Consider the following 27222-nt stretch of genomic DNA (forward strand, 5'->3'; position numbering starts at 1 on the left):
TAAGCAATTTTATGCATATGAAGACTCATACTGTTAAGAACAGAACAGTGAAACAGAGCTGTAGCAAGGGTGGTGGGAGCCAGTCCAAGGCACTGTTGCTGCAGGGTGAAATGCCGGGGCAAGGGAAAAGGGAGGGAGGCCAGCTGCTCCCCACCTACCTGCGGTAGCTGAGGTAGGAGCCCGTGTTGGAGGAAGCTTTCCTTCCCAGCCCAGAAGGGAATGGGCAAGGCTGGACAGTGATAACCGGTAGGACAGGGTGTCGCAGAGCACCAGACTTATCAGCCTCCAACTAGCCAGCCGAGTTTGCTGGGAAGCCGTTGTCCTTGAACGCAGGCAGGGGATTGATGATAGCTGGCCTGCTTCTCCCTGCCGCCCTCCTGCTCTGCTTCTGTGGGGAGGAGGCAGCGCTTAACTTCCCAGTCATACTGCAGCCTGGGTGCATGTGGTTGCTGCTGGGAGCAAGGCCACTCAGGGTTAAGCAGAAGGGCTGCTTTATAAGATTAAATTCAAGAGCACTGTAAGTTTCTGGTTTCCTTAGCTTATTATTCTAGTTCAATGTCTGCCTGAAGTGGGGTGGAACCTTCTGGACTCAAAGTCCTAAGAACATGGAGATGAAGCACAACCTCATGTCCTTCTTTTGCCTCTTTCAGCGTGCTGACAGAGGGCAAGATTTACTTTTTGCCTTTGTTTCTCCCCTTTGGTAATTGCTTCTTCCGCTTCATAAACATTTTGATTGTATGTTTAAAGTGAAAAGTAACTGAGAAAATCCAAACTATTTTTTCAGTCAAGAATAAGAGCATAAATAATATTTTATGTCTTAGAGTTTCTCAGAGGTTTTAATATAGTAATTAACACACATTTTGTCTCTTACAGTAAATATAATGAAGGACCTGCTACACTAGTATAATGGTATGGCTACTGAAAAGTATCAGACCATGCCAAATACTCATTTTAGCATAAGGTATACACATATGAGAAGTTGCACTAGTACATGCATGCCATCTGACTGTCCCACGTAGACAAGCCCTACCCTGTCGTGTCATTTTTATACTTATGGTTAATGATCTTTTGACCATAGTATTGAAAAGGTGGTGCCATATTATTTTGTATAGAAACTTTGATGGAAATACCTCCTCTGGGTGGAGGGGGATTATCATTCTCACATATGAAGTGTCTATTGTATGTGACAACATCACTCATTATTCCAAACATAAAACTACAGGTTCCTTTTTTTTCCCCCACCCATTATCAACATTTCTGCGTGTTTCTTTGAACTTTAATCAATGTAAGAGGATCTTCAGTACACTTGGGTATTTCCTCTTTACTGAGTGAGTGTCAGTAAATGAGAACTCTATTCAGAAAGCCCATTAAACTGCTCAACATGCAGAGTAGGTTACAAGTTGTTTGGGAATGATGAATACAAACATAGAACTGAGACATGAGGTGGGTTGGTTGAGATTTCTTTTTAACAATTACTCCGAAATACTCTAAACAGAATCTTTCTCCATTTGTGTCATGGTGAATCTTGCTGTAAATTTGTTCCTGAACAGATGAGTTTGCCACCTGTTCGTAAGCATGTGCACGGCATCTCTTACAAGATGCAGAATCCCTGAGAAATACATGGTGGCATTCTTGGGTCATCATGAAAGTTAGCATTTAAAACCATTAGTTTGACTTCCTTTTTAGTGCCTTTTTTTCTCATTCTGGTCTTCTCTGTTGTTATAATAATAAAAAAAGTTGTATGTTTTTTTGTTTTTAAACTACTTTTTTCTTTTTTTATGTGTGTTAAATGTGTATTTTCATGCCATACAGAATGGTGCAGTGATGCAGAGAGCCTTGACATTTAAACATTAAATTTCAAAGTAACTTTGTAAATAAAAGTAAAAACTAATGGAGATAGGTGCTTTAACTCCCCTGCCTCTCTAAGATACCCTTTTTAGTGGTCATTTAAATAAAGAAATAATTGAATTTTTTACTTTTGTCATGGTTACTTTTGGATCCCCTCAACCTTGGCAGTCAGCAAAGTTTGCCAGGTAAATTCACTTATTGAGTTGAGTCAACTTATTCAACATTAAGATGATCTTTATGAAAAAAACAATTATTTCTTCTTTTCCTGGTGCTGTTGGAGAAGCAGTTACTGTTTTCTTGCTTTTTGCAGCAGGGGAAGCTGCCTGTCTCCCAGCCCTTGGGAAACCTTAATGAAAATTTCCCATCATCAAAGCACCTTTTCTGGATAAGTGGGAAGAAGCTGCCACTTACCAAAACTGGTGTAGAGAACTTATCAACACCAATGTGATGTAGACAAGCAGACGCTGCTTTATTAGCAGCGCTGGGTGTGTAGGGGAATTGTCTTGCCAAGAATGCACACCTAATTCATATAACATGCTGGTTATATAGAATACAGTAATACATATTAATCAAGTGCTCATACATAAACATGTTAATTCCTGTAAATCATTTTAATATCCACGCCTCTTTCTGGTTATGCTCACGGAAGTCCTGAAATGGGTCTGGGGTGTAATAAGAGTCAGTGGTCCATGGGTCGGTTATTGCAATCTCCCCTTTGGAATTACCTTTTACCTAGTTTCTTTATAACTTGGCAGAGATAGGCAGGTTGTTACAGTTCATTTTCTCTAATTTCTATTAACCTTACCTAAGGTTCTACCTTTTGACATGCAAAACAATGAAGTATTATTTCAAGATTATTGAACTATGTGGCCCATGTGGTCTTGGTCTGAGATTTTACAGATGAGCTAATAGCAGCATAGATGGTTACATGGTTGCACAGTGTGCCATAGTTACTTAAAACAATATGCAATTATTCTCTGAGTTTTATAAAACTAATATTCTTATAAAATTCTATTTGATTATTTAATCATGATTATTTCTCATCATAAGGTCCAAAATCATCCACTTAAATCAGTAACAAATCAATGGCAATCTGTAACACCACAACCGCCTCAGTGTTCCTGTCCAGAGGTCTGTTGGGCATGGTGTGGCCTGTGTCTGGTGTGGCTTTCTGGCTCACTCTTTTTGCTGATCTCAGCCTAATGTTACAGAGAACAAACAAGGCTGTAGCTTGAACAAGCCCTTCGGTCTAGGCAAAGTGTCTTTGAACTGGCACTGCTGCTTGGAGGAGCAGTCTCGTCTCCTCTTTTGGCCTTCTCCTTTATGTTGATACAAATGGTAGCACAGGCAAGTGGGATCTAGTGGGGGAGTGATTTGATTTTGAAAAAATTAATTTATATATTGGCACTTGAACTTTCCAGATCTGGTCCCTATGGAGCTGCAATAAATGCTTGTGTGCAAGAATGGGGACAACTCCTGGGGACAGTATCAATGGTGAGCAGAGAGAGGCAGTTTCTTTTGTTGATGGAAGCAGCTTAAAACACTTCTTTGAGCTGCAAGCTTTGAGCTGAGTTTTCTTTTCCTTGGGTAGTACTGTGCTCCTCCTTTGCTGTGCTTTTTGCACCATTACCACTGCACTCACTGTGCTTTATTGCTGATGGGCCAGTTGGGGATGCTTAAAAATGGAGAGAAAGAGGAAAAAAAAAGTGAGTGAATGCAGGTGTTTTCATGAGTACACCCACAGGTGTACAGGCTTCTAGCAATTTGCAGTGTAGGTACCCAATGAGGAGAAAAAAAAAAAGTGCTGTATCTCTGTGACTCTGTTCTCCGTAATCCTTCATAGGCCCTGCCATGATGAATTTTCATAGTTGCTTTTTGTACCTGTTTAGATCTTTGGCAAACACATCATGCCTAAATTATTTATTTTTAGCTGCATTTCACTTAACCTGAAAGTATTTCTTAAAAGAATTTATCGTGGTGCCCTTGGTACTTCTCATATAAGAAATACTAGAATACCATTCCCTGAGATTTTTTTTTCCTGGAGGTGGGTTCCAGCTATATTACTGTTGGATCATGTATTACACATTTCCCATGGATTTTTGCTTTAAATTATTTTTAAATTTAAATTTGCTTTTAACTGAAAAGATGATTTTCATCTACTGTTTCATCAATTCGTTGTAAATATTTATTGCCATTTATTGCGCACTAAATTCCCTTCTGACTGTTTGCAGTCAGTTTAATCAATACTGAATCTGGCTCTGTATCATCAGGAAAAGTTTGGCACTTAACCTGATCTGAGAAAGTAGGTGTGCAGCGATGACTGCATGGAGGGATACACATCCCCCACAGCTCTCCATGTACCCTGTCATTGTCTGTCATTCTCAATTCCTGCATTTTGTCTCCATGTGTTAATCAATTCCTAATTTAAAAAGGCCTTCCTCTTTGTTTCATGGAAGTTGAGTTTCTTGAAGAGTGTTCAGCTGAGTCAGGGAAGGAGTTTATCAAAGTTTCAGGGAGAATCGATGTGTTTCAGCCAGCCACATCACCATGTGTTTATTGTTCTCGTCAGATAATCTTAATAGTTTTAATATGGTGTGACTCTCCCGTGCAGAATCCGTGCAGCTTCTCAGTAATATCCTCCTTTGCTGTGTAACTGCAGGTCCCTTCTTACAGTTTCAGCCAGCAGATGTCTGGGGGAGCGGTGGCTCCTGGAGCTGGCACTGAGGGTGGGAGAGCAGCTGGAGCCTAGCACTGGGTGGAGGTGACAGGATAAGGCCGGTCCTCCCTGGCCCGGGCTTTGGTGAAGGGAGAGTCTTGCTGAGCCACTTGGGGAAGAATTTGTTGCATGTGTAGGAGCGGTTTGGGGTGATTAATGAACACCACGGTAGGAGAAACTATCTGGCATTGTTAGCAGAGGAGGAGGAGCAGGATGGGAGTGTGGTAAGAGTCAAGTTGGTATTTGTGACAAAATAGATCTGTGGTGCCTGTTCAATTGAACAAGCCTGATAAGTGAACTTCAGGCAAAGTTAAAGGAGTCATCCGAAGTGAAGGATTTCTTCATTTTTCTTTCTGCCTAAAGCTGTTCTTTGAGAGCCTGCAGTAATTGAGGTTATAAGAGAAAGAATTAAATAGATGTCTAAATCAAACAAAACAGCTTTCCAAAATCCTTTCCCTATGGAAAAGATTTTATTAAATTGCTGTCATGGTAATGGAGTGATGAATACATCATAACCTCTCTTGCTAAGTAAACAGGAAAGATGGGGATACTTTTTGCCTTTGAAAAATAAGATTCATGGGAACATTGTATTCTTAAAAGTAAGAAAATAAAAATTTTGACAGCTCAAAATTATTGAGTTTTACCCTGGGAAATTGTGTTTATTTCCCCTCCCCCAACCTGGTATCAGTCAGAAGACTGGAGGAAAAGTTAACTTTTTAATTTAATCTGAGAATTTTTTTCTATCAGAAGGTACAATGTCTTTAAAATTCCAGAACAGCTTTACTACGAATACTTCCCTCCTCATTACAGATGATGAAGCAGAGGTAGAGTGACTTGTTTTTGTAAGCTAATGGCAGTACCAGGAAGAAAATGGGCATACCCTGATTGTCAGTACAGCACTTTACTCTTTGGAACATGCCAACTTCGTTCTTGAGCATTGCTGATGACTGATCATGTGTGAAACCTGGTGCTGGTATTTGTTGTAAATTAGTAACAGGAGTTCCAGTAAAAGTGAAATTTCCAGCTTTGACCTGTGCTACTAATATCAGAGCTTTCTGCAGTTGCTGAGTGTCATTTGGACAGAAGATCCAGAAGATGGATGCTTCTCAGTGTCCGCAACCACCATACTGCAACCACGCTGTTGTCCTTGATAACTGTTTCAGTTACTTTTTATGTAGTTTTTTCCCCCCCTGCAGTTAATTGTTTAAATCTCTGATTAAAAAAGTGTGCCATCCCTTATTTTTGCCTTAATAGGCAATCTTGTTTTAATAGTAAGCCTTATGGCTTGCTCATTTCCAAAACAGGATGCATACCAGCATGTTCAGTGTTTCATGGAGCATGCTTTCTTGTGGGGTGGATGCTGTTTAGGTTTAGGAAGATTTCTTTCTAAGGATGAAGGGTTTTGTATTCCGTTCTGTTGTGAAGTTAAAGTTGCACTCAGGAGGTCAGGAGCAAAGTGTTACGGTCCGGCAAGCAGTCTTACTTCCTTTGGCTTTGCAAACAGTAATGATTTATTTTATCTGAAATTGCTTATTTGTCAGTTTACATCAGATGGGATGAGAGCACAGCCGTGCCCAGAGCTGGCCAAGTCGTGCTGGCGCTGAACTGGGTGAAGCGGAGATGGATGGTCTGTGTGGGCTGGAATAGAATAGCTGAGTAGGATCAGACCAGTGGGTGTGTAATGGGGATTTTTACTGTAAGGTTTCTGTACATAGTTTGTTTTAAATGTCAAAATTTTGATTTATTTAGCTGTTTTGGATGGGTGGAGAAAGGCCTGTAGGGTACAAAGAAATTAGTACATGTTATATTGAGTGCAGAGATTTAATTAAGATGAAAATGGTTAATTCTGAATGAAATAACTGGGGTGTATATCAATTTGTATACAAAGTAAAATAACAAGAATCTTGATGAGAACAAAAGAGATTAAGATGTTTGAAGTGTTTTAAAGTTCTTTTTTACAAGATCTGTTAATCTTCTTGCATATATGCATAAACGGATTAAAAAAAGTCAGCCATTTGTAGAACATGATCTGTTTGTGCTGTGCAGGATGTTAAGCTGATTGTATGCCAGATATCAAGGCACATTTTAGAGGATGCACATTGTGGAAAATTTCCCAAAAGGAAAACTGTGTCAGCTTCAAGATAAAATGAAGATTTCTTCTCCCTTCCCCCTTCTTTTTTTTTTTACATTTTTTTGGAAGACCACTTTGTTAGATGCTTTTTTTTTCTAAAGCAAGAGTTGTCCATGCTGTATGATTTTCACTGATGTAATACATCATAAAAATCATGTCTTACTATCCTAGGAGTTTTTTAGAACATCCTTCAATGTGGACCTAGTGCTCTTTGTTTATGGTTGATTTATTATTTATCAAATGAGGTCCTATTCAATTGTTTTGTTAGGCAACTCTGTTGAATAAGTGTTAACCAAACCAAATGGAATTTCTAGAAAAAAACCTGTCAGTTTTACATTTCTCTATTGTCTCAGTGTCAGAGTTGCATAGCTTTACTAGTTGCTTGCAGCCTTCTAATGAAAGTTGTTCAGATAACATCACCCCTTCTTTCTCTAATCAGTTTTCTTTTTACTCTAACCACCAACCTTGTTAGTATAATGGGAAATTCAGGCAATTCTGTTCTGAAAATGCAGATTTATTTGCCTTCTGTAGGCAGTCAAATAGACTTGGATCTGGAAGATGAAGTAGGTCATTTCTTGAAATCTTTCCTGGCTCTTTTCCTGTAAGTCAGTGCCCAAGCTATTAAGCAGTCAGTTGCAAATTAATTTACGTGAGCACTGCTAACCTTGTGTTTTTACCTGCCTACTCTGAGATTATGTCCATTTCAGATCATTAGTCTTTATTAAATGGCATGAGAATGGTCTTTGTGTTGCAGACCGTTTCTGCTCCCTGTTCCTTCTGTAGGGTAGATGCCCAAAAGGTCCCTGCAGTCAGCTCACAGTGCCCATTAAGAACGAGTTTCTCTGATTCTCATGGGACTCAATGGAAAAGCCCCCATGCCATCTCCTGTGCACAGTAACAGACTGAAAACTTTTACTGGGAAACTCTGTATTTGGACGGATTTAGAAAATGGCTTATCAGTTGTTGCTCAGAAAACACTTTGAGGAGCTGTAGAAGGATGCCTCTTCATATAATATATAAATTCTGAATATAAATTCAGAAGAAATGTTTTGCCTGTCAGAACAAATTAGCTTGAAAAATGTTATCTGGAGTCCAAATGAATTTACAGATGTATAGGACTTCAGAAACCAGAGTGGTTTTGCAGATAAGCTGTTTGTTTCTCCTACCCTCCCTTTTTCTCTTTCCCTCTTCCTTCTCCCAGCAACTCTCCTAGTGAGACACAATATATCCATTGACTCTGATACTGAAAACCAAACATCAACTGCAATAACACCTTCTCCATTTACTGGAGAAGATGCACATTGTTTTCTCTGAAAGGTTGATTTAATGGCAAAATCTGACACTGGTCAAACTGAGGGTGTTTGTTTATTTATTTATTTGGCCTTCAGCTCCCTTTTGCTCACATAACCAACATTCAGTCTTGTCCTAATGGTTTTATTCAGAGAAATCTCCTTTAAAACTGAACAAAACCACTCAAAATCTTCCAAAGTAGTTGAAAAAGGAAATAATTTGAGAAATGGTATTCTTAAATCCATCTTCCATGGCAGCTCTTGCCATGAAGGGTGGGAAGTACCTGAGACCTGGGAAAAGAGCTGATGAGACCCTTCAGCCTTCAGCTTCTTCAGGAGGTGATGGGCTTGAAATCTGAGCAGGAGAGGGGCTGGCAGCTTGTGTGGGTGCCCAGTCTGCCTTGCTGGGATGTGCAGGTCAGTATGACAGATGGGTGAGTGGAGGCTGAACGGGGTGCCTCAATGGAATGGAGTTTTGTTTAACATGCAGTAAACCCTCTAGCTGTGTCCTCTGCAGCCCAGTCTCTGCTGCACTATTCCTGTGTGTGTTAATAATGAGTTGCCTTGTATGTATACAGGACTCTGTATTTGCTTTACTAAGAGCAGGCACATAATGTCAAAAATCTTAGTAAATTTGAGGCTGCTTTATGGTTTAAAATGCTGTTGAAGGCTTGTTTAGGTTTCCTGGGATATTATAATTGAGGTTTATCGAGTGTGAGTGAAGTGGAGGATTTGGGCTAGTTTTGGCCAGGCCTTAGAGACCTCTAAAAGCAGCATCTTCACAGCAGAGATCATAACCCTATGTTATGACCCAGACTGGGAGCCCAGAGAGTCGTAAAGGTTCTGTGATCCCCTTGGGTTAGATTACGGTGAAATGACACCAAACGACTGGCTAAAATGTTTTACTTACAGTAGAAACAACTTCAACTTGGAAAAGGATAATAAGCAATGTGGTGTCCTATAAATCTGTGAGAAAGAGAAGAAAGGAAAGGAAAGAAAAAGAAATGAAAGAGAGTCAAGTCTGGATCACCACCCCTAGGTTCCAGCATTGTCTCAGGTCTGGTAATCTTGGGTTGTGGGTACACACCCGGCAGTTTTCTGTGGCCTTTTAAGTTCATCTTATCAGCTGATTAGCATATTAGACCAAGAGAGGCAGGTATTCCGTGAACTTATTTCTGTGAGAAAAAAGGTGAACCATGAGTTCGGTGGCTGTGCTCGCCTCACCTTTATTTTTTTTCTCAGTTTTTGCTTAGGTCCATCTGGTGCTGGTTATTTATCTATTACCAGTTTTTTAGCTCTTCTTCAAGGCTATAGTAATAAATTAAGGTGTAGGCATTAACCTGAACATACGGTTTTACTCAGTCTCCCTACTTTGAGGCTTATCTAAGGAATTTGCCTATACAACTGCAAGGGAGCAGAGCCATGCACCTTTCAATACAGTCTGCACTTCCCTAGGCAGACAATTAATTCCTTAGACTAACCACAGAGGCCACAATTTGTCCTTGAGGCTTTCTGTGTCAATGAATGAGGCATTAATTCCTTCAGTTCCTTGCACCCTAGGCAGAGTTGCAGTAACTCTGAGTCCTGTGGTGAATGTTGTGGATACTTGGTCCTCATCTGGTACTTTTTGTAGCGCCAAGGTTGCTGTTTTCAGAGTTGGATAGTCATTGCCTTGAAACAGAGCAGTGGGCAGGAGAAGTAGGCTTGGCCCTATCTGAAAATCTGATGCCTCCCCTGAGGACAGAATAGAAATTATAGAGTTGCCCAGATTCTTGGTCACTCTTACTTAAAAAGTGCCTGTGGCACTGTCCACAGCAACAGCTGTGTGCTGGGGATGTTGTGTGATGAGCTCTTGGTGGGCTGCAGTATGTGGGAATCGGGCAAGATTAAATACTGCAGGGAGAAGCATCAGTCAGTTAAGTTGCAGTCAGTCAGTGCAGGTTGTCCTTTATGCTTTCCTTCTTTCTATCACTAATGGACCAGTTCTGGTTTAGCTCTTTATTCTTAAGGTTGCCAGGGGCAACTTTGAAAACTCTAGTTCAAATGAGTATGTTTTAAGGAAAGTGCTGTTAGTATCGTCTTGAGGACTGTTGACCTCTAGAGAGGTTTTTCTCATTTATTCTTTTTTTTTTTCTCTCTCAAAAAAAGGGTTCTATGTTTCCATTAGCAGCTTTTTTTGTTGTTTTGAGATACTACATTTATACTACAGAAAGCTTACTTAACAGAGTTTGTGATCAAAACAAATAGACTAGGAATCTAAGGACAGAAGTCTCTCATGCGGTGTGAGTAGAAATGGAGCTGCCAGTGGGTGCTTGCCAGTTCTTGTCTACTGAAGCACATGATTTGGGTACCCTGTGATAAGCGCACATACAGGAAGGTCGTTAAGTCACTAGAGTAAAAAGTCAGGGATGTGTCTTATTTACAAGTCTGGAATCAAGTACAACCATGGTAAGGATATGCCATTTCAGTGTAGAGGGCTGCTTTGCAAAGATTTCTACCAGGGCTAAATATAGACATTGTATATGCAATGTGTCTGTAATGTTTTGTGGTTGCTACAGCAGCCTTTGATCAGGACTGTGGCTTATTAGTCAAAAAATAAGCTTCCTTTGCATACACAAATTTTCATTAGTCTAAACAAAACACTTTGTTATATAGGTATATTCACTTTTACCTTTTAAATATCTGTCAGTTGTTCTCATGTGTAGTCAGGACCTGATCTGTAAAGTTTCTAAACTTGACATACTAAATTTATTTTGCCTGTGCAGAGTATGAACTACTACTCACTAAATTGGCTGCAGAATGTGAATCTGCTATCATATTTTGGGAAGAATTTGAGAAATACGTATACACACATGTGTGATAGAGCTTTTGCAAGACAATCTTTTGAAATGTTTCACTGCAAAGTGTTGGTCACATGTGGTCTGAGAAACTGACTCTTTTCAGAGATCCCAAGCTGGGTATTCTAAACTTGGGAACTGTTTCTGATGTTTCTTTTTTTTTTAAAAAAAAAGTGTAGCCTGAAATGTCTTACTATAATTTTCAATGCTCTGTGTATTTATTTTTATGTTGTAGCCTGAAAAGATATATTGATAGCATATAAATGTAAAAGAAAGAAGAATCTTTGAATTTCCTGCATTATATTAATAACTTAATGCATTACCTTTTCCCTAACATAAACTACTGCTGTGAGATCATGTAACCTTTTCCCATTTGTGGTGAGTCATTGATTGCCTGTATTTTCTATGCATAATTCTTCCTGTGCACATAACAGAGTTGTTAGCATCCAGAAGATTAATATACTACTCCCTCCCTTAGGTACCTTGTAGCTAAGAAGTTAATGTACTGGAGAGGAGGACCATTAGATAGATTAGTTTTTCATTTTATGTGGTATGTGTCAGTGATTCTTAATTGAGGACTATTTTAGTGACACTGACCCTCAACCTGTAAAGTCAGCCTTAGCTCTTACTAAGCAAAGGCAGTGCCAGAGATGGTGATTTAGCAGAAAATTCCATGTTAGGATTCCTAAAGTTTCTTTCTCACTTGTGCTGTGCTTTAAGGAGTCTTCTAAAAGAAAATACTCTTGTTGCTATAGTGATAAGTTGAAAGATTTATAGGCAGCTCATTAAGATTTCTCTCAGAAGAGCTATAGCAGCTGGAAAATGTTCCTGCACAAGCAGTTTGTGGCTACATCCGTTGTGTTGTGGAAGGAGCTGCTGGGTGGCACATGGAGTACCAGCTGGTGTGGGTTGTGCAAGAACAGATGTGAAGTAGCGTAGGTGGCCACTGGGAGATGACCTTGGACAAAATGGAAAGAAATAACAAGTTTATATCAAAACAAGTAGCTTTATAAAGCAGGAGCAGTTGACTGTGAAATTATGTTAGTTGTTGCATTATAATACATTATAATCTGAGGTTTTATTTCATTCGAAGCCTCATCTTGAAAACATGATTCAGTATCTTGTATCTACATTTGGATATATGATGGTTTAAAACAAAACAACTTTTCGGTATTTTTTGTTTCGTTTTCCCTGTTCCTCCTCCTCAGTAAACAACAGTAAAAACTTTATTATCTTCTTTGATATTCTTGAGAAGATATCATTAAGATGATGATATCATTGAAGAGTATGCTGTAGGATAATCTTAGTTACCAAGTCACTAATGCAAAGTGTGTGTTTTTTACTGAATTGCAAGGAATTCTGATATTTAATTCATTTTTTAAAAATCAAGTTAGCAAGTGAGTTAACTTGTCTGTAAAAGTTGGCTACATCTTAATGTTGTGGTTTTTTTTCTTTATGCATAGTTTGAAAAAGAAAAGGCAAGCCAAACAAAACATCGAGAGTGTCTCTGCCAGTTCTCCTGGATCTCCTGTTTCCAAAACACCTCCTGAGAAAGATTATGAAAGTAAAGTTATTTTGGAGCAAATCAGTTCCTCTGAAGATAACTGTAAATTTGCTGGGGAAAAGGAAACTGCTCCAGACAAAGAAAAGAAAAAGAAAAAATACAATCAACTGAAAGACATCAGACGCACGGAACTTAAAAGATACTATAATACTGGTGAGTTATGTTAATGCTGTAGTATTTTGAAATATGTTTGCTTTGATGTCATAATATACTTTTCTCATATGCTGTACGTTTTCCTTAAAAGGATAACTGACTGCAAAATAAAGCTTTTAAGCTGTTAAAAACAAACAAAATTACGTAGTTCTGAATATCATCTGCTTCTAATTTTAAACTTGCAGTTCTCAAAAAAAACCCCGTATTTCTCATTTCTCAGTTCTAAAATTCAGTGTTGTTATAGGCAACAGTTAAGTTTATTTCATTTTATTTTAATTATTTTAAATTTGTTTTCTTTTTGATTTTTGGCATTGGGGTTCCATTTTTTTGGTGAGGTTATTTGTTTCATAAATTCATTAGTACTGTTTCAGACTTCACTTTCAATTCATATTTAGTTTGTCTGTTGAAGCATGAACAAGTAAATTATCTACATATTTTTAAACAAGATGTCAAAGGGGTTGTGTGCTGGAAAGCTTCTTTCCCCCTCACTCCTCCAACTATATCAGTACCTCAGTTAATCATAAATACCTTTTTCAGATTTATTCTTGCAAGTAATTAAGAGAAAATTTAGTTTGTGCATAAATATGGGATGAGTCATACACATCTGTTTGCAGTTCTGGATTTTAATTTGTTAGATACTCTAAGTAATTTTAGATATGACTTATGAAATACTTCTAAATTTTCTCTTGGTATTTTGTAGGAATGAACTCTTAGATTAAGAGAATTCTGGTTTCATCTTGTAAGGAATCCTCTTTTTAAAGAGAAGGAAGGGGACAGAAAATTCTAGCTATCCTCAAAGCAGACCGTTCCTGCTCACACTGTGTGTACATGAATGGCTGACTCCTAAGGAGGAGTCCTCTAGAAGAAAGAAATGAATCTGCAATAAAAACGTTGTTATGCATTGACTGATACATGCAGACTAGTCCACACCTGAAGATTGTCTTTCATAAGACAGCACAGGCCTTGCCAAAAAGATGATAAATCTTGGAGTAGTGTTTCCTGGCAAACTCAAGAGTTCACAGTGATTTATTGATCAGTCTATAATTTTTGTTAGGTTTGAATCTGATGAGATTAATAATTTGGAGACTGAAAGAAAACATGCTTCTCTTCGTCTGAAGTTCTGACCACACTGCTCTTGAAATAAAATCTGTGGAAGGAAAACCGGAGAATTGTTAATGAATGAGCCTGTGAACTCTTCTGGTTTTGCTAGTATGCTAATTTAAAAAAACACAAACACAACAAAATATAAACTTCTGTGGCATTCCTAGTAAAGTACTTCTGCTAAAAGCAGTGACTTATTGTTGGTTTGTCCCAGACGAATTTGGGGTTTTGTGAGGTAGCTGAATTTTGTTTCTCTAGTGTTTCAGTAGTTTTGTGAAAAACGCTGTGGCGGTTGCACTTCTTGTGGCAAGATGGGGGAGAAGGGGGACGATGACATCTCTCTGTCTCACTGAAGAGTGTAGCAGGGCTGGCAAGGTAGAATATAAAGCTGTCCAGGTCTTTTTTTGACATGTGATCCAATGGTCAATACAAATCCAGGCTTTACTAATGTTTGTTTCTTAAGTGTTTCCGTGTTTTGTGTGAACTAGCATCATTGCAGGGATGACTTGAAATGCTACTGGTCGTCATGCAGGTGTGCAAAGGCTCTGGGTTCTGTAGAAATACAGAATTTCTGTTGTGAAATACAATAATCTAATGCTGCGGCTGAGCTGAGCTCAGACCCAACTGACAAAATCCACAGAGAGAAACCTCTTTGTTGTTTGAATGCCTGCTTTTGGTTATTCCTAAATACAGACTTTTACCCAACTGGAGCATCAAAATTGTGGAAGTGAAACTTTAAAGAGAGATGGAAAACAGTTGATTGTGAAACCAGTGCAATAGCTCCACGTTCCCTATGCAGCTCTCTAAAGGAAGTAATTTCAGTGGAATCACCTGGTAGCAATGGTCTGCATGTCTTACACCTGCCTTCCTCCACTGCACCTGTAGTTGGCAGTGGTTACCTGTGTAGCCGTTTTTACTGCTGCTCTCCTGAAAGCTACTGCATTCACTAACATCCTGAGCAGTTTCTGAGAGCACTTCCTATACCCATAGCAGCCATAAAAACTGAACTTGTTTAAATAGTTAGCCTTTACCTGCTTGCGGTAGTCACTGCGTTGAATTCTTCCAGAAGGTGTGTGTTCAGCCCTTTCCCTGATGGAAGATGTGTTAGCTGCACTGGTGGGAAGGTACTGCCAAACTTGTAAAGACTTTATTTTTTAATTGTTGATATGCTTTCATATGAAACTGGCTGAGAGGGATTATCCATGCATACACATCTATCTTCATTATACAACATGGATGCATATATTTCAATTTTTTTTTCTTTCACTTGATTATTTCCACTCTGAGTTGTCTCTTTGTTGATGTATCTTAGGTGCTCCAAATAAAATAGTCTCTCTTACTCATGGTTAACCATTTTTTTAGGTGAGTTTGCACAAGGGCCTGGAGGTTTTGTTTGATGGTTGTTTCTTCTCAATTACCTAGCTTTGACTTAATGTCTGGAACTTTACAAAAATCTGATACGGGAATTATTAATTCTTTTTTTGAATGCTTTCTGCACCTTGCCAACATGCTTAAGTTTTTTTCTAGTCAAAAGAAAAATGCATTAGATGTAGCAACAGTCTTGCATAATCTCATCTGTGTTGGTATGATGATGCATATATACTTTGTGCCTTAATGGAGGTCTTGTCATAAGATGCTTTGAGCCTAGAAGGGTCGTGTCTGTCAGCCTAACAGAATGAAGACCCCTGTCCTCTGAATAATCTCCCTTTCATGTTTTACAGGGCTGTAAATCCTTCTTTATTTATTGTTCTAAGGGATTAGGGAAGGAACATCACATCTCACTGCAATTTGTTCCTTGCAGACAATGACCTGTCATGAGAAGTTTGGCAATGTGTTTGCCTTTATGACTTTGTAAGTGCTGACAGTGACATCCTTACTCTTTCACTTTGAATGTCATGTCTTTTAATAGATTTATGCAAGGGCTGATACTCTGTCAGAAGGATTTTGTTGACTCAGTAAATCCTTCTTCTCCAGTGGAAAGACCATAACGGAGTTTCTGAAGGCTGCAGAGAACTGGAGGTCCCTGCCTCACTTTGCAGGAAAGAGAGTGGTTAAAAGACTTTTCTTGATGAAGATGGAAGCACAGGGATGGAGTGAGGAGCTCCTGGCCTGGTATCCGAGTGCCGTGTTGCGTTAATGCCTGCGGCCGGTGGGTGGCATCGCTGAGCCAAGGAGGAGGAGGACTTGCGACTGGAGGTATCTCCCCAGCCAAGATTGTTCTGTACAGCATATCTGCTAGCACTGTGGTGGCACTGTTAGAAATAACCTAATGGTATGAGGTATTTATAATTTCTCTTGAGGCACTGCTAAATGGCTGAACAGGTCCCACTGACAATAGGTTTCCCCAGTGTAGCCTCATATTTCCCTTTTCTCTTAGCACTTGTATTGTTCTTCAGTGGCTCTATAATTCCAGAATAATTTGTACCATTCAGACTCCAAATCTCACCCTGTAAGACATTGCTTTGCAGATAGAGTCCTTGTTTTCTTGCCTTAAAGAAACAGAGGCACCGATACTGCTAGTTCTTTCCTGAGGAACAATGGAAATAACACTCCTCTCACCTTATTTTTGCCTCATCTCTTGGCTTATGTGGTAATCGGCTTCTTAACTTTCGTACGCTTTCTGTTGTTGCTGCAGTAATCTGTTTTCAGACCTCCAAGGATGTGTCTGTCTGGCATGGTGCAATGGTTGCACGGGCACCCTGGCCACTATACATAGTGCCCAGGATACTTTCCCCTTCTTCCTGGGATAACCTAGTTGACCTACTTCTGCAGCTTGGCAGCTTGATTCAGATGCACTTTCTGTGGGAAGCCTGTTTTTGTGGAAGATGTTGACTTGCTAAGCTATGATATTTTTCTTCTCTCTCTTATTGTTTTGCTTTTTTCCCCCCCAGTTGTCATGGGCTCTAAAACACTTTCACAAACACTAGGTGAGTTTAGTAAGGCCTTTGATACTGTTTCCTACAGCATTCTCTTGGCAAAACTGGCTGCTCATGGCTTGGATGGGCACACGCTTTGCTGGGTAAAAATCTGGCTGGATGGTCGGGCCCAAAGAATTGTGGTGAATCCAGTTGGTGGCCGGTCATGAGTGGTGTCCCCCGGGGCTCGGTTTTGGGGCCACTCCTGTTTAACATCTTTATTGATGATCTAGACGAGGGGATCGTGTGCACCCTCAGTCAGTTTGCAGATGACACCCAGTTGGGTGGAGTGTTGATCTGCTCAAGGGCAGGGAGGCTCTGCAGAGAGACCTGGACAGGCTGGAGCCATGGGCTGAGCCCAACTGGAGGAGTTTCAATAAGGCCAAATGCCGGGGGCTGCCCTTGGGCCACAACAACCCCCAGCAGCGCTACAGGCTTGGGGAGGAGTGGCTGGAGAGCTGCCAGTCAGAGAGGGACCTGGGGGTGTTGATTGACAGCCGGCTGAACAGGAGCCAGCAGTGTGCCCAGGTGGCCAAGAAGGCCAATGGTATCCTGGCTTGTGTCAGCAATAGCGTGGCCAGCAGGGACAGGGAAGGGATCTCACCCCTGTCCTCGGCACTGGTGAGGCCGCACCTCGATTCCTGTGTTCAGTTTTGGGCCCCTCACTCCAAAAAAGGACATTGAATGACTCGAGCGTGTCCAGAGAAGGGCAACGGAGCTGGTGCAGGGTCTGGAGCACAGGTCGTACGGGGAGCGGCTGAGGGAACTGGGGGTGTTTAGTCTGGATAAGAGGAGGCTGAGGGGAGACCTCATCGCCCTCTGCAGCTCCCTGAAAGGAGGCTGCAGAGAGCTGGGGATGAGCCTCTTTAATGAAGTAACAAGTGATAGGACAAGAAGGAATGGCCTCAAGTTGCACCCAGGAAAGTTTAGACTAGATATTAGGAATCATTTCTTTCCAGAAGGGGTTGTTAGGTGTTGGAATGGGCTGCCCAGGGAGGTGGTGGAGTCCCCATCCCTGGAGGTGTTTAAGAGTTGGGTTGACTTAGCACTTAAGGATATGGTGTAGTTGGGAACTGTCAGTGTTAGGTTAATGGTTGGACTAGGTGATCTTCAAGGTCTTTTCCAACCTTGATGATTCTGTGAGTTGCAGGAATCCAGCAGTGAACTGTAACTGCCTGGAAGCACTGATTTATTGGCTGTAGGGCAGGATGCACATCTTTGGGATAGACCTGTTAGGTGGACTGCTGTGAGATTAGGAAACCAGGATTGCTAAACTGGATGAAAATGATCATTTGTGTTTTGCCACTGAAGACACTGAAACAGGAAAAAATGTGACCTTCTGAAAGCAGTCAGTTTAACAGTGGTGTAAATTAGGGTCAAGCATCATGCTCTGACTTTCATCCATATATTTATTCCAGCACAATATAATGTGTCTTTCTACCAGATGTGCAGAATATTCCTAGATTCCCCTGATTATGCTTGAAAACATAAGTGGTCAGCATATGTGAGAAATTAGTCTCTCTTAAAGAATGCATCATAAAGAAACCTTTGGTTTAGGTGATTTGTCCCACATCACACAGTTACTTTTATCTTACCAGCCCAATAAAATCCAGTTGATATATCTTATTGTTCTGCTCTCTAAACATAAAGCCATTCTTTCTTGTTCACTGTATGATGTTCACTTTCAGCAACAAACAAGTGGGAGCTGAGACTAAGAAAACTTTCTCTTACTGTAGCTCTGATTTCTGTCCAAAACAAGCAGGAGTCCTAAATACCATGAGAGGGAAAATGGTATGTGCCCATTTAATGAGATAGTATATTGTATGTTGAAAAGGAGGTGCCAGAGTATCTCCTCAGAGTCTGGAAGAAGAAAATGGATGCCTTTTTGACTTGTCCTCCCTGCCATCGCTCAGGCAGGGGGCAATACAGGAGCAAAACAGCATGGGTGCAGTTACCAAGCCTCTCAGTGTTCTGGGTAGCTGGCCAAGAACAAATGTTAATTAAAAAAAAAAAAACAACAACAGAGAGGCCGTAGTAATTTGCATCACTCATAATGTTCGCCCTGACTGGCGCAGAACCAGCAGAGACAGATCCCATGATACCAGTAGTACTTACTCTGTTTCAAAGTTGAAAGTTGCTTGCAATGCAGTAAAAATTTATAGAAAATTTAAATTTAATGAAAAGGTGGGGCACTTACTGAACCCACTTTGCATAATAATTTCTAATAGTTAGGACATTTGCTAAATAGACTTAATCGGAAATGGACTTTTCAGTATATAGAGAGTTGAAAATTGGAACTTCTGCTAATGAGACCTGGTTTTGTCTTTTATACTAGCTGGTACAGTTATTCTACAGTAGGATGCAGTTGAGGACTTAATTAAGGTGCTAATCATAAAAAGGTAGAGTGCATTTAAAAAAATAAGAAAATCCATATGAATTTTTGCTGGTAATCAGCTAACTGTAATCAACCCTAATCTCTGGAGACTTGATTTGGTCAGTCCTATTCGTGTAGTAAAGTACTTTGTATTCCATGTAATCCAAGTTATTTACAAACTGGGCTACTCAATGTTTTGTTAAGTTGCTTAATACAACAGTAAGACGAACAGGATCTGAACTTTCTCAAGTTCTGAGACCTTGCTTTAGCCTTTCTGTTTCAGGTTGGCTTCAGACAGCAAAAATGAGAGTAGGTATGGGCTGAAAAGAGAAATAATTTGTTTTTTCTAGAATCACGATCTCAAATAAAATTAAAGCAGCATAGGAAGAAGTTTATTTGGTTGTAATTGTCTGCATAGAAAAACAAGGGGTTTGGAATAATTTACACAAGAGTGTAAACTGAATGTAGTGGGCAGTGGCTGGTTGGGAAGCTTCAGACAGTTGGTGTAGTAGCATCGGTTGCTGAAACCATGTGGAAAGAATGAGGTAGACAAATAACTGAATGGCAGTCAGTTTCACATAACTTATTTTGGAATAAGAACAAATTATCTCGAATCCTTGTGGATCAGTGTTAAGGCCACCAGGTTATATTCAAGCTGGGTTGTTAATTGGTGTTTGCTGGAAACTGTCACACACAGAAGGGATGCCTTGTCCTCCAGCAGGAGAATTTGATCTGAGCAGTAAGTACCAGAAATAATGCTGCTAGCACTTACGAAAATGTGGCTGGAAACACTTTAATGCTGCTTTAGCTCCCCGTGTATGGAATCGTCTTCTAATTCTCATCTTGATGGATAAGCTCCTCTTTGTTGTAAAACTAAGTAAACGACACAAATAAGTGGAAGTTGGTGTTTTGTATGTAATTCGTAGGTATTGCTTATCAACACATGACAAGTTGCCTCAAAACCTATAGTTAATACAGAAGATTGAGCTGGTTTTAAGTCTGCTGTTTAAGTCTGCTGTTTTAAGGCTGGAAGTGAAGCTGTATGGATATATAAAACCAAATTGTAAACTTGGCTGTTGATAGTAAACATATATGCTTCAGGTGGGAAGTGATGGAATTGAAATGGAAATGTAAAGGACAGAACATGAAAACTGTGTCCAATAACATAAAAATAAAGAGATTTCTTAACTGTGTGAAGAACAACAGAGAAACTAACAATAATTATAGCTCATGATGTGATGCTAGCAATTGAATTTTTCAGTGTGCTTCTGGGCAGCAGGGAGGAGGAAAGGACGTAGGAGAATAGATGTATTTGTATCCCATGGTGTAATTCTTTTTCCTCAGTCAAACAGTTAGAAATGAAGGTAAACATTAGCTTAATAGATGTGATATCTTTTTTTAATTGGCAGAACTGCTTTTCATGTAGGAGTCGTAAGAGTTTATTGATGGGCCTTCTTGATCACTGATGTGGCTTTTCTTCAGTAAGCCATTAAAAAGGGTTGATAACAAGATTTTTGTATTCCTTCCTTTAATTTTCAAATAGTCACACAAGGCCAGTTGCATTTGTAAGAATTATGTTGCTGATCTCATGAACTAGTATTTTGTGAGGCCCTTGAGTTTATATTCTAGAACATGAGTTTTAAATTTGGACAGTTATCTCCCTCCGGTAGGATGACTGAGCAAGTGTCTTTACCTCTGAAGGATTAGTTGCTTGCTGTGTGTGATTTCATGCTTTTGTAGTGGGGAAAAAAGTACTCATTACATTTGTACAAAGTTGTAAAACTTGTAAGCAGTGCACGTTACCAGTGCTAAGTTATGTGAATTTATTGGTGATTTGAGCACAGGCAAATGACATGTTTTAAAAGGAGGTTGCAAACCAAAGATTTTCAGGATGAGGGGCCTTATTAACCCTGAAAAATTACTAGGCATACTTGATGCGCATATTTACTTGAGCATAAACTTTCAGAACATCACTTTGGAGGAAAAAAAAAGTATAGGTACTTGGAAGTTTTATGCAAGGGAGTAATGGTAATTACAGTACAGTAATTAAATAAAGTACAGCTGCTGAACCACTGTGTCCAAGCCTGGTGTTCATAATTGTAGGGAGAAGTGGTGCTAGAGGGACCATAGAAATGGCCATGCTGTTTCAGACCAGGGCCTTTTTAGTGCAGCATTTGTTCTCCTACAAAAGCCACACTTGGATGTCTGGGGAAGATTAAGAACACAGTGAATTTTGTAAAATTATCTGCACTAATGTTCACTTATCCTCTGATGATTTTCAGCTGTTGGGGATCTTATGAGATGCTTCTAGCTTGTGCATTTAGAGAGTGTTCTTCCATATGTGTACCTTGTCTCTCCCTGGGCCTGTGCAGATTTCTATATCTTTTGGTAAAGAGTGCGCAGGTTTGCTACCAGTTGCATGAAGAACAGTCTTTCTCATGCTGGCTTTGTTTGGTGGCCACAAGTTCTTGTAGAAGAAACTAACAGTCAAACCCTACTCACTGTCTTCAAGCCTCCTATGATTTTTTTTTTTTAATAATTATTATTCTCTCTACAAAATATCCCACTTCCATTATTTCCTTTTCAGGAGAACTTCTGCATTTCTTACATGGAGGCTGTTTCATGGCTTTACTTGTCCTTGTAATCCTTCTCTGAATCTCCAGAACCCAGCACCAGGGGCTATTTTTGCCCTTAACTCAGACTCTCTGAACTGATATACTGTGAGCTGTGTTTAGCACAACCCAGGGAGGAAGCTAATTTTTGGGAACTAGAAGGAGTTGTGAGACACTCTTTTAGTTATAACTGTTCTTGAGGGAGAAAACCCCAGAGCCTTATCTGAAATTACTTGTGTAAGTAATTGAAATATCATAGCAAAGAGTTTTGACAGGCTGAATGGGTTAGGAGATGAAGAGAAACAAGTGGCGATTAGATATTAAGGGATACCTTCATAACAGTGGCAGTAGTTACTGAGTCAGGAAATTTATAAGGGTTACAGTAGAATTTCCATTGAAATTTTCATTTTCCATAGAATTTTCATTGGTGAAAAAACACCAGGATTTGATATTTTCTAAAAATTGTATTCTACTACAACAGTTACTCAAAGTAAGATTCAAAATAGATGTGGTCTGTTCTACAAAAGTCAGATCGGGGAATGATATGACTGGCGTTCAGTCAGCTAAAACTGATCTCACTGCTGAAAGAAGCAGATGTGTTTCAAAGGGCTGTTTTCCCAGGGCCTGAATTTTCAGGAACGAGTGAGCATTTACATTCTTAATTATATTTAAGTGCAGATGCACTTAACATCTCTGAAAAGTGTCCCCTGGAGGAAGGGAGGAAAGCTGTGGAGCAATTGGTCACAAAGCACAGGGAGGCTGTGGCAGGTAAGCGTGTGCAGGAGGGGAAAGGGAAGCATGTTAGGAGAATTAATGAAGAGAGTTGTCATATTTCTGATGGGGATAATGAAGGGAAATATGTGTGTGTGGTTAGCAAGTCCTTCACTTCCCTGATCTACTGGCTCATCCTGTTTGGGGTCGTCTGAACTTCCCCAGGTCGTGCCAGCTGCCTGTTGGGTCTTGTGCTTGCTGGGTGCTGGTGCCCTGTGAAGTTACTCTGCGTGCCTGCAGGGGAGGTGCAGCTCGTTGGAGGTGATTTTGGGAGAAAGGGTTGGACTATTAAGAGGTTTTTCCCTTCAGTGTTTCCTGGGAGGGCTGTTGACCAGGCAGACCGCATCCTTTGCCTCTTCTCCCACCCATGCTTCCAGGACCGGTGCACAGAGTGCCTGCAAAGCCCTCCTCTGCACCATGCAGGTACATCTGTGTCGTAGTCTGTATCCCCTGCTCACTGACTCCCTGTAGCTCTCTGGGGATCTGTGTGCACAGGGAAGAGGCAAAATAGTCTCTTTGTAGTTTCAGACATAATGTCACCAAAACGGGATAAAAGAATTTATCGACACCAATTTGTTGTAGATAAGCAGACACTCCTTTATTAACGGCCGGGTGTGCAGGGGAGTTGTCTCACCAACAATGCATACCTAACTCATGTAGTGTGCTGATTATGTTGGATACAGTAATACATATTAATTAAGTTCTCATACATAAACATGCTAATTCCTGTAAGTCATTTTCATATTCCCACCTCTTTCTGATCATGCCCGCTTGAGTCCTGAAATGAGTTGGGGGCTGCTTTTGAGACCACCACGGACTACTGACCTAAAAGAAAGACCCTCCAATGCCCTTGACTCAAGGACTTTGGCTCACATTGCAATTTTTACATGCTTCGAGGCCCTTTCACAATACAGCTTTTAAAACATCTAGTCTCCAGGACTATAAATCATCCTTACTAAACAGTCTAACAATGGTACCTTGTCTAGCAACATAACTGGTTGTATGGTTACTTTAAACTAAACACAACATCTCAGTGACTACTTAAATCATTATACCACTATCTTCTATAAAACCTGCTATTTTTGTGAGATTCCATTTAATTGATTACTCCTAATCATTCCTTATCAAAATCTCCAAAAATCATCAACTCAAATTAATAACAGATCAGTAACGATAAGGTTTACATTTGTAAGATTTTTATCTCTTTAACGCAGCAATATTCATAAACCACGTACATGAGAAGCAAGAGATAGTGTATTTGGAATCATATTGCAAATCTTTTGGCCTCCAAGCAGAGACGTGAGGGAGTCATTCTCAGGGAGTCTACATATCCTGCCTGCTATCCTCAAGACAGGCTTTTAATTTCTCTTCTTCAAGTTCCCATACCATGCTTGAAGTACACTTGGAAGTTAACCTCAATGCTCTGAAAAGCAGAACTCCTTCCACCTGCATTTAAATAATAATACAAAGTTAAGGGAGATCTCTTATTTTGTAACACTCTTGCTTCCAGCTTTCCACACTGATGCTTCATCATGTCTCCTCAGTCTGTCATGATGTCTGTGATATGACTCGTCACATCGGGCTTGGGATCAGTAGCATGTATAAACTGAGTTGCTCTTTTCTATGGCTCTTGAGGAGCTGTGTGATGAAGTGCTGGCAGTCAGCAACACATCAGATGTTGATGTCACCTCCATAGATGAAAATAGGGCATGTGTCCCATATCTGTAGAGTCTTTGTGATTTTTGTCTACATTTTTAACTTATGACCTTGTAATCACCAACCAGTAGACAAGGCAGTACAGCATGTGATTTGAAGAGATGTCCTGGTCGCCTTCCCAGGCAAGCTGCTGTGTGTTCAAGCAGCAAAATGAATGAAGGAAAACAGCATGTGTACTGTTAACAGTTTTCTAAAACACATGTGTCGTCTTTTGTGATGTCTAAGTATTCCTTCCTTCAGCTCTGCTCTGTTAACAGGCTGATTTTCCTCACTCTGTATTGTCTTTGAGTTCCTGATGTAGTGGACAGTCAGAAATTTTCTGGTGGTGCTTTTGTGATAGGTGCATTCAGGTACTGACAGTTACGTGAACGGGATTCACAGGTAGTGCTCTCTGTCAGACCACAGAAAGACCTGTGGGCAGCTTCTTTTCCACCCATATCCGAAATGCTCCTGATCCTACTTACACCCAAAGTAAAAATTCACTGAACCTTCTTTTTCTGCATGCCCCTATCTCTTGAAATAATGACCAACTCTTTTTACCTCCACCTTTAAGAAATCTGTAACTAGCTCTGATTGTCACCATGTCCATCCCAGGATGTGCTTTCATAAGCAGTTCAAGCCAATCCAGGGTGTCCACAGTGCTGTTAAAAGAGGACATGTTGCCCGTCCTCCTCCTGAGCCCAGCTGGGTGGTTCAAGTCCTCGTCTTCAGCCATCACCAGCCAAGAGAGTCAGGAGCTGCTTTCCCTAGGCTGGCATCTAGTGACCTTGGTCAGGGTGAGGCTGGTGGCAGGATCGCATGGAAGAAGGTGGTTGGTGGAGTTGCCCCTCTTCACAACTGCTTCATCGTAGGTTTCTTTAAGCTGTTTCTGGAGCTGTGCCCATATCCAGTAATGCTCTAGAGGGACTAATGTTGTGTCTGTTTGGTCTGTTTTCAGGGGGAGCTGTACAAAGTCGTGCATTAAGCCTTTGTCCCTGTCAAGGTAAATTCGTTGAAGAAATCAGTTAGATGGGTGAAAGGGTTGATTTTTAAGCATTGCTTAGTCTGAGAAGTGTATCTGGTATTTTTTCTATTTAAAAAAAAAAAAAAAAAAACAAACAACCCAAACCAAAAAAACCTATCCAAACAAAAAAAAGCTTAAAACAATATGCAGTTTAAAGTATATGTTGGGGATTTTTAGTGTTTCCTAATGGAAGTCTTTGCTTTTTCTCATTCCCACCATTTTGTTTCTTAATTTAACCTGAATGAACTCCATTCAGCAGAGGCCTGAGAAAGGCAGGGTGAAAGCTTTCCTTCCTGTACCTGGATTTTCTTCAGTAACTGAAAACAGGATGTAGAACTTGCGTAAGAATGGGGTTCCTGACCACACAGTTAGATACCAAGTATCTGAACAGCTCAGCTGGGCAAGTGACAGACAATAAGAATGACCTTCTCTGTCTGATCTAAGGATATGTGTGGCTTTCTTCTTGTGGTTCCCAGTAATGCAGAATATTTCCATAGTGCGTTCAAAGATTGACATACTGCAGCTATGCTGTGTAGTTTGAACCAGTGTCTATGTTGGTAGCACAAACACTGGCATGTACTACATCTGCAGGTGACCAACTTATCCAGAAAAGCTCTTTCCCATGCAGTGAATAATGGGGGAAAATGGTATCCAAGGGAGCACTTACCAGATACTTTATTACTGTCTCTATCAAACTGAAAATGTAAAGGTTTCCCCCCCCTGCTTTTAAAGAAAACCAGGGAAAGTAATTTGTTCTGTTTTTTTCATGCAATTCACCTGGCTGTTTTTTGGGGTATAGATGCCTGTGGTCACTGTTGCAATATGGTAAGACAGCTAAGACCCTACTGGCTGATAAATCTGGCAAAGCACAAAATTAGTTTTGTCCTGCAGCTCCACCTGGCTTTATCAGAGCACCTAAGAGGGCCTTTCTTCTTACACAAACACACAGGGAGAGCAGGATATTTTAGAGGTAGACTGTCAAACGCGAGAATCTTGGGGTAGATTGAATGGTTTGAACTAGAAACTGGAAGAAGTAACGATGGATGGTATGAACAGCTTCTAATCCTGAGTCTGCTAATTTATTTTATATGAGTAAAACTGAACTCTGGATGGGGACAAGATTTCTGGATGCTGAGTCTGACTTATCTTACAGAAGTCAGTATTTCTGTGGAAGGTTGACTTAACATTGTGCATTTGTATAATGCTAACCATGCTAGTGGCGAACTAAACCATGCTGTTGCCAAACAGTCTGGAGGATGTAATAATACAGTTCTGGGGTTCTTGCTGTATACCCAGCAGCGTGGCAGCAGCTCATGCTGAAGTTTCTAGTTTCTATTGCTGCATGTTAGCTTTGGCTGTTATTCACACTTCTTAGGTTGAAGATAGCATGTGTACCTGCACATTGTGTAATTACTTCCCTGATAGCTGTAGACCTCATGGATGGTAGCTATTTAATCTGCTCTTAGGTGGTAAATATCCATTGTTTTGAGGCTGTCTTTTATGTGACTGATAAATGTGGCTCATAAACTTTTGCTCTGAAGCAAAAGCACTTAACTGAAGATGTGGCATTTGGCTGCTGACTGTGGTTAATCTGAGGTGATGTTGATGTGAAGTAGGATTTTGATCTGTTTTGTGGATAGCTCAGGTGAACAAACGTGCTTCCAAATCCATTTTAAGTAGGCTGTTGAAGGTTAGTGAAATAGGAGTGGGGAGAGACAATTATTAGTGGTAAATGCAGAGTAGGTCAGGAAGAGTCCACAGTTTTCATGACACCACAAAGTAGTTATCCAGAGCTCGTGGAAACAAGCTTCCATCACAGAAATGATGGTGATAACTTCCCATTGTTACAGGCCTATCAGTATTTCACTGCAGCTATCCAGGGCTGGAATAAATATGTGGTTACAAGTATTTTCACAGTTAAGTATAGTTAGATCATGTATACAAAATGCAGGACAGCATCTGGAGTTTCCTGTGGATTTCCTTTTGAATGTCACACTTAAAGCTTTGTGTAACAAGATCTCCTTTTGTTTCACCACTGCTTTGTCTATATGCAGGAGTGTGCAGGAGGACACCTGGCTGTGTAAAGGAAGGCGAAAATTAACATGTGCCTTTGTATCCAGACAGCATCTGTGGGACCCATAGACAACCTTCAGAAAAAGAACTGTGATCACATATATCAAACATAAGACTGA

At 40.2% G+C, this 27222-nt stretch overlaps 1 protein-coding gene across 6 annotated transcripts in view; it reads left to right on the forward strand.

Annotated features, from left to right (window-relative positions):
• Nucleotides 1-27222, forward strand: part of NCOA7 (nuclear receptor coactivator 7) — a 105570-nt gene that overhangs the window by 38456 nt on the left and 39892 nt on the right. For all 6 annotated transcript variants that reach the window (XM_074896254.1, XM_074896256.1, XM_074896253.1 and 3 more), the window contains one exon: nt 12285-12538. In XM_074896254.1, coding sequence (XP_074752355.1) covers nt 12285-12538 — 254 coding nt within the window. The remainder of the gene's footprint in view (nt 1-12284; nt 12539-27222) is intronic.

This window comes from Athene noctua, chromosome 1 (assembly GCF_965140245.1).
Source record: "Athene noctua chromosome 1, bAthNoc1.hap1.1, whole genome shotgun sequence".
Classification (NCBI taxonomy): Eukaryota; Metazoa; Chordata; class Aves; order Strigiformes; family Strigidae; genus Athene; species Athene noctua.